This window comes from Camellia sinensis, chromosome 15 (assembly GCF_055761805.1).
Source record: "Camellia sinensis isolate YWXY chromosome 15, ASM5576180v1, whole genome shotgun sequence".
Classification (NCBI taxonomy): domain Eukaryota; kingdom Viridiplantae; phylum Streptophyta; class Magnoliopsida; order Ericales; family Theaceae; genus Camellia; species Camellia sinensis.
In genome coordinates this window covers 87,235,436-87,243,113 of record NC_138975.1, presented here as the reverse complement: position 1 = coordinate 87,243,113, position 7,678 = coordinate 87,235,436, and the positions used below count along the sequence as shown (strand labels likewise).

The following is a 7,678-nucleotide window of genomic DNA, read 5'->3' as shown; positions in this document are numbered from 1 at the left end:
TAAAAATAAGATGGATAGATATAAAAAAAATATTATAAAACTACAAAAAGAAAAACTAATAACACACTACAGGAAATTTGAGTTTTAGTGGCTTTTTTAAAACGCCGCTAAAAGCCTGAAAATGCTGTAAAAACTTACAGCGACGTGTAATAATTTCATCGCTGATACGGCCGCCGCAATAGCTTTACAGCATTTGAAAAACGTCGCTAAAGATATTAGACGGCGTTTTTTAAAATGCCGTAAAATCTTTGACATCCGTCTCACCTTCCGTCAAATGCCACTTTTTGTGTGTTTGTGTGTGTGTTATCGTATAAAATTGAAAAAATAGACCAGCTCAATTCCCATCAGTTGCTTTTGCAACAATACATACCAATGATGCAACGATTATGTGTGTGTGTGTTATCATATAAAACTGAAAAAACAGACCAGCTCAATTCCCATCAGTTGCTTTTGCAACAATACATACCAATGAAGCAAAGATAACATACTGTTCAATCCAAAGTACCAATACAAATTAACAGCTTTAAGCACCGATACAAATTAACAACTAGTAGCTAATCTAACAACAATACACAATACTCTAATAGTAGTTCACTACATCAAGAAGTTCCAAAAGCTGCTTCTCACAACTGGTCATATCAACCCAAACTTCCACCTGAGTTGTCGGCTTGTCTCCAAGGTGTTCAATATTTGTAGGTGTATGCCAATTAGCACCAATAGTTAGATTGAAAACCTTGGACCAAGAACAACAAAAGAAGATGTTAATAAGTATATAAATAAAGATTATAAACTATGATTCATATTACGTACCTGACTACAATGTGTGCTAATTGTGCGTTAGGATGGCTGAATCACATAATTACCCAAAGGTCCTTGAAATTACAAACCAAATAATTTTTCTAACGTTTTAACATATCCCCAATGGTAACCCCAACGTTGTTGGGTTTCCAGAATATTACAAACCTTTTATCCAGTCAAAACTCAAAACACACTAGCTCTACGTAAAGCTGAGTAAAAAGTTATGGATATATGCAGGGTGTAATCAACCCCGAGTAATTGGAATTAAGGCTTGTCAAGTTGAATCAAGTAATCTAAGCAAAACAAAATCTCAAAATGAAGTTTCAAACCATGACAGACAAAAAACAAACTACAAAACAGAGACACCTTTCATTAATAAAATAAAATTCACAAATAAACTAAAATTAGGAACAGTTCTAACCTTGAATTTAGTAGACTCTAGCGGCCTTCTTTCATTGAGTTTGTTACATCTACTTCTTCTTATTCTTCTTCTTTTCTTTCTTTGATATATGAACCTGCATTTGATAAGAACAAATAACATGAATAAAATGTCATATTGAAAATTTCATAATTAACTATTTACTCACTTTCTCGGACAAACGATGGCAATTAAACGATGAGGTGTATGCATGGGATTGCTGCTGTGAATGCATATGTGTAGCAGCTGGTGCAACAGGCCACCCATGGCCTGTTGAGACTCCTATTGCTCTATTCGTGCTTGTTGAGCTTGGCTTGTGCTTTCCATCTCCATTTGTACTTTCTGTTGATTAAGCATAGCATCCATCATCTCCTTCATTTGCATCTCCGTTTGTGCTTTATATTGGTTAAGTTACTCTTGGACTTGCATTGGGATGATACGAGTTTGTTCTTGTGATTGCCTATATCCGCCTCTAAAGACATTTTTCAGAGAAGGACCCAATCCATATGTTCAAACACGACCAAGTCGCTCAGGCCCTAGAATCTGTGTGATAATCTCTTCATCTGTAGCATTAGATTGTGCCCCAAGCTTCTTTATTTGTGTCTGCAATTATTAATTAGTTAATTAGCCACCAATAAAATTTATATTAACAGAACTGATAAGAGAATTATAAAAACAATCACAAGCTGCAGCCACTAGTAAAAAAAAGTCAACAAAGCAAAAAAATTAAAAAGTATAATGAAATATATCTAAAAAATCTAGCCTTCCACATGTTCTGCTTCTCCTCTGTCACAGTAGCTGCAGACACAGTAGGATCAGCAAAATCTCAAACCATGTTCTGCTTCTCCTCTGTCATAGCAACCGTAGCACAATGCTATACACATCAGTAACACTATAAAGAGAACCTAACCTGATACAGATTAGAGACTAGATCATGCACTGAGTACCTGCAATCCTTTAAGTGTGATTTGACCCACAGTGCAATTCTTACTTTTATCAATTCAACAAGTTCCTCCATCTGAATCTACTTCCCATTAAAGATACACTCATTTCTCATTTTTCAAATGGACCACATTACTGCTAATGATATGGCATTCCAAATCTTGCTTTCCTGCTTCTTCCATTTAAAACCCCTCCACCACTAAAGTAACCCAACCACCTTATCAGGCATTACCCATTGTAATCCCACCATGTGTTTTCTATGACAAATTTGACTAATGCTACTCTAAATTTAACTGATGTGAAAATATCTACCTTCAAAGAGAAAATTTCAAACAAGGAGAATCCAAACATAAAAGAAAGTTAAAAACAACCCTTTAAATTGACTAAAAAGAGAGTTAATCAATTTTAAATTGACTAATTCAAAAACATATCGATTTTGGATCTGCAATTTGATGAAGAACAGATCAATGAATTGCTAGTTCAATGAATTAAAATTAAATTTCTGTCAATTAGAGAGTTAATCAGCTCAGCTGAGACAAGAGAACACTCATTTAATTTTTAATTTTAAATTGAAAATTACATTAATTTAAAAAAATGTAAATTAGAACTAGCAATTTAATCAGCTGAATACAATTTATGTATTATAAATAAATGAAAATTAATTTGTTGTTGAGAATGAAAAATTAGAGAGTTAATCAACAAATTTGACAATGAGAAAGTAGAGAAGATGATAGTTCACACTCGTTCACCGATTAAGAGAATGAAAAATGTACCTGGGATAAGAGCAAGAGAGATCGATCTGGTTCAAGAACAGATCGATTTTGGATCTAGGATTTGATGAAGAACAGATCGAGTTCGAGTTCGAGTTCGAGTTCGAGTTCGATGAAGAACAACTAGAGCAAAGCCCTCGAGCAACAGAGATCGATGAAGAACAGCTAGAGAGTTCGATCTGTGAAAGGGACTGCAATCGAGTGAGCGAGAGTGAGATCTATGAGGGGGACTACAATCGAGCGAGCGAGAGTGAGTTTGTTTGAAAATGAGAGTGAAAGTGACAGTGAGAGCTACAGCTACAGCTTCAATCAAGGGTTTTGGACTAAGTTGTGGAAGAGGCAGAGCTTTGGACGGTCAATCAATTGACCTAATATGATGCTGTTTAATTGAGATCAAAGACAACATTTCTTCAAAACGTTGTGTTTAATTAATCTATAATAGCGTTTTCATAAACGCCAAAAAAAAAAAATAAGCCACTGCAATACGCCTTTTTTCCTATAGTGACAGTCGTTTATTGAGGCTACTTTTGTCATCCATCCATGTGTTGCTTGCACCAAAATGACGGCATGTCTATCACAGCACTGTGCTAGGGTGCTAATTTTCAAACCAACCCTAAAATTACCAATGTGGGTTGATTTATGTTTATAGTTTCTTTCGCAACGAGTTAAAATAGTTTTAAAATTAAAAAATTAATAAAAATGTCAAAAAATTAATAAATATTTAAAAGTCAAATATTCTTTTTTCATTCACTCTATTTTTTCTAATATTTCTCATAAAAAATCTAAAAATTATTCTAAATATATATATTTTTTTTCATCTTATATTTTAGTTAAAAATAAAAAAATCATTAAAAAAAGCCAGTTACGAGTGAGTTAATTGGCTTTATGTCATATAATAGCGACCTATGAACCTCCCCATTTAACTTGTCTGGTGTGCGGAACGTGAGTCTAATCTAATCCAAAGCCAATAACAAATTAAAGCAATACAAATACAAACATTCTTGTGGATCAAACATCAAAACCATGACATGATTTTTGCATGAGACGTTCAGTTGATTTAAGTCACATCCTATGGTTTCGTAATGGAGAAGTTTTGTTTTGGAAAAATTATTAACCAGTGATATTATAAGAAAATTATTATAGATTCATGATAAAGTTTATGAATTTAATTATTAATGTATATAAAAATTATCATTAATTTGTAATTTTTGTTTAAGTCTACCTTGAAATGAAATTCCTTCTTTTGTTTTCTTGGAACAATGCTTCATATATATACATAATATATGCTAGAAGGAAAAATTTTATGGGTGTGTACCATATATACTTCAGTTACGAAATCTGTCCTCATTAATTATAATTTATTGTGGTATTAGTTATGATTAATTATGATATTGGTTATAATATTATTTTTAATTATGATTCAAGAACTCTTTGATTTTATCTTATATGATCTTTAATTATAACTCATTTTGAGTTATAATATTTGTCCTAATTAAATCTATAAATATCATAACCTGAATAACATTACTCATGCTAAAATACTTGTCATGTTATCTCGTAAAAAAAAAATAATAATAAAAATAAAATAAAATAAAATAAAATAAAATAAAATTGATAGAATTCACTGTTTCGTAATTTTCCTTTATAGTGCACCAACACCATACCACTATCATTATATTAAGATGCAATCATGTAATCATCTCTCAAATCATGTTTGTCTCACCCCATAGTGGGCGGGATTTGATTAGCAAAGATACATTCCAAATAAATTGTGGTAGTTTTGCACATTTTTTACCAGACTATGAATTTATGAGTGTTAGTAATGGACGCCCATGTGGCATGACCATTTGAACATAATTTGGATCTTATCCAAATAGGTTTTGAATTGAATTCAAACCTATTTAGAATAACCACTCAGGATATAGATATTATCAGTTTTAACTGATATGGATAAATAATAATAATATATTATATATCTAATATATGGTTATGTGTAACCAAGTGAGAAAAGACGTATAGTCTGTTTCTACCCATATACTGACTCTCTCCCAAAAACACAACGATCAAGCCATTTTGCACTGTGGTTTGTGTGGGTAATATTCAATATTGTAATATCACTTCACTGCTGGGTTGATTGACTAGATTCAGGAAGCACATGATTTATCAACGAGGTTCTATCATCAAAAAGGTATGATCTAAGCATTTTATTCCGCTGCATGTTTTTGTGTTTTTGATTTACATTGGTATCAGAGCTATTGATGGATATTTTCGTGCTTTCTTTTATCATGTGTATATTTATAAAAGATGTGGAGATCCAAAATATTTCATTTTTATGATCATTGATGTCATTTTTAAGAGCATAAATGATTTTATTTTGGAAAATGGAGTCTGGCAGTACAAAAATGGGACCAGAAAACACCCTGGAAGGCGGCGCGTGGTATGCACGCGCCACCTGACGCCGTGAGCTGCAGCCACGCGCCCGCACGCGCTGTCACGCGCCAGCACGCGCCTGCACGCGCCATCACGCGCGCGTCAGCGGCGCTGTCCACGCGCACGCCGTCCGCGCCTCGCACGCGCGCCGCGTGCTGGAGCCGAGCGCCGAGCCGCGTTTGAGCCGTGCGTCGAGCCGCTCCGAGCCGGTGCTGCGCCGCGCCGCGTTGAGCCGACTCGCGCCGAATTGCGCTGAGCGGCACCGAGCCGAGCCGAGCCGTTTTTCCCGCCTGGCTTGGTTCTAAGGCTCTGTTTGTTTATTTTTTAATTCTGAATTGCGTTAATTGGCCATAATTTATTCGTTATAGCTTTGTTTTAAGCATGGTTGGTACTGTTAGACTCAGAATTAATTTTTCTACATTCTGTAAAATTTTGAAAATTTTCAGAAAATATAAATTATTTTTCCTGTGTTAATAATTCATGTTTTATGCTTTAAACTGCTTCTGGTATTGCATAAATAATTTTCTGGGGCTGAAATATTTATTGTAGACTTCTGAAAGGTTTTATTATTTACTGGTAATATTGTCTCATTTTATCAGTTTCTAGAATTTTCTGGAATTTTAAATAACTAATTAAATACACATAAAATTAGAAATAAAAAATCCAGAAACTGATAAAATGAGACAATATTACCAGTAAATAATAAAACCTTTCAGAAGTCTACAATAAATATTTCAGCCCCAGAAAATTATTTATGCAATACCAGAAGCAGTTTAAAGCATAAAACATGAATTATTAATATTGTCTCATTTTATCAGTTTCTGGATTTTTTATTTCTAATTTTATGTGTATTTATTAGTCATTTAAAATTCCAGAATATTTCAGAAAAATTTCAGAATATTTCAGAACAATGTACATTTTAATTATGGCATAATCTGAATATTGTTTCTGTTTACTAGTTTCTGGATTTTTTATTTCTAATTTTATGTGTGTTTAATTAGTTATTTAAAATTCCAGAAAATACCAGAAAATTCCAGAAAATTTCAGGATGATGTACTTTCTGTTATGGCATAATTTAAATATTTAATACAGCATATTTTTTTTAGAATTTGTAATATGTTGTAATTAGAGGAACATGATTATTTATTTATTTATTTATTAGAATTCCATTATTAAATAAATATAGCATGAGTTATTTGTAAATTTACATTAAGATGCTATTGTATGGAATTTATCATGCTTTGTATATGCCATAGTCAGTGGGAGGTTATTCGGTTGAGAGAAATCTTTGTAGATTAACTCCCGAAAACTAATATTTTGCGCATAAATTAAATTAAATTTTGGATAATTGTCATCTGTGGCGCAAGAGATGATTACGAGCATAGCGGATTTTCGATCTTGCGACTTGTGTAATATTGTCACTATTTAATTTAGATTTTTGCGGCAAAATTATATTATGCTAATCAAATTAATCCCAATGCGAATTTCTCTCTAAATTGATTTAGCTTATGGAAGTTAATTTGGTTGACCTAGACTTAGTAGAGATGTTCAAATATGAACAAACTAATCCCATTCTTTAGATGAGCAAAAGTCTTGGAGACTTTAGGTCAAACCTTAATTGAGCCAAAGTAAGGAAACATGACTCAAAGTCGCCGTGGTTTTGGTGCCTTGTTTGGCACAATAAAAACTAATGTGTGCGCTATGGTTAGCGGCATACTACGTAGTTTTGGTTGGCGAGTTTTGGAGTTATGAAATTAATAAGCCCTCAATAGATCAGTATATGATCTTGACTAATGAGCTGCGCGGATTGACTTTGTAATTTGATTTGTAAATAATGTTACATCATTGGATGAAGTAACATTCAAGAGTCACATCATCCTAGAAATGCGAGCTTAAATAAATTAGTCATTAAGTGTAAGACGAGTAGCCAGTATGAGCAGTGTTTTGCTCTCTACCCAATTATTGGGAGTTGGATGGAGCAAAATTTCATGCACTATAATAGTGTGCGTTGAAATATCACGTGAAGTTAAAAGATTAGCGCTTAGAAGCTGCAAAATCTATTAACACTAAGTGAAAAGATTAGCACTTAATAGCTGCAAAATCTATTAACACTAAGTGAAAAGATTAGCGCTTAGTGGCTGCAAAATCTATTAGCATTGCCAACTTGTCTAAGTCTGGACACTTACTGTTTCCGCACTTGAGTGTGAGACATGAGGAGGGGCTTCTTTGTACAATTCCTTAGCTAGGCTAACGTTTTTTTTTTTTAATAACGTTTAACACTAAGCGCAAACGTTGCGGCATAGTGATGAAAAGGTCAAGG

At 33.4% G+C, this 7,678-nt stretch overlaps 1 protein-coding gene across 1 annotated transcript; it reads right to left on the bottom strand.

Annotated features, from left to right (window-relative positions):
• Window positions 1–379: 379 nt before the first annotated feature.
• Window positions 380–3,093, bottom strand: LOC114267953 (uncharacterized). The gene is made up of 4 exons (XM_082908897.1): window positions 2,932–3,093; window positions 1,386–1,819; window positions 1,220–1,313; window positions 380–733 (listed from the first exon to the last, which is right to left on the bottom strand). The coding sequence occupies exons 2-4, from the start codon at window positions 1,481–1,483 to the stop codon at window positions 581–583; spliced, it is 345 nt and encodes a 114-aa protein (XP_082765023.1). The 5' UTR covers window positions 1,484–1,819; window positions 2,932–3,093; the 3' UTR covers window positions 380–580.
• Window positions 3,094–7,678: the final 4,585 nt, after the last annotated feature.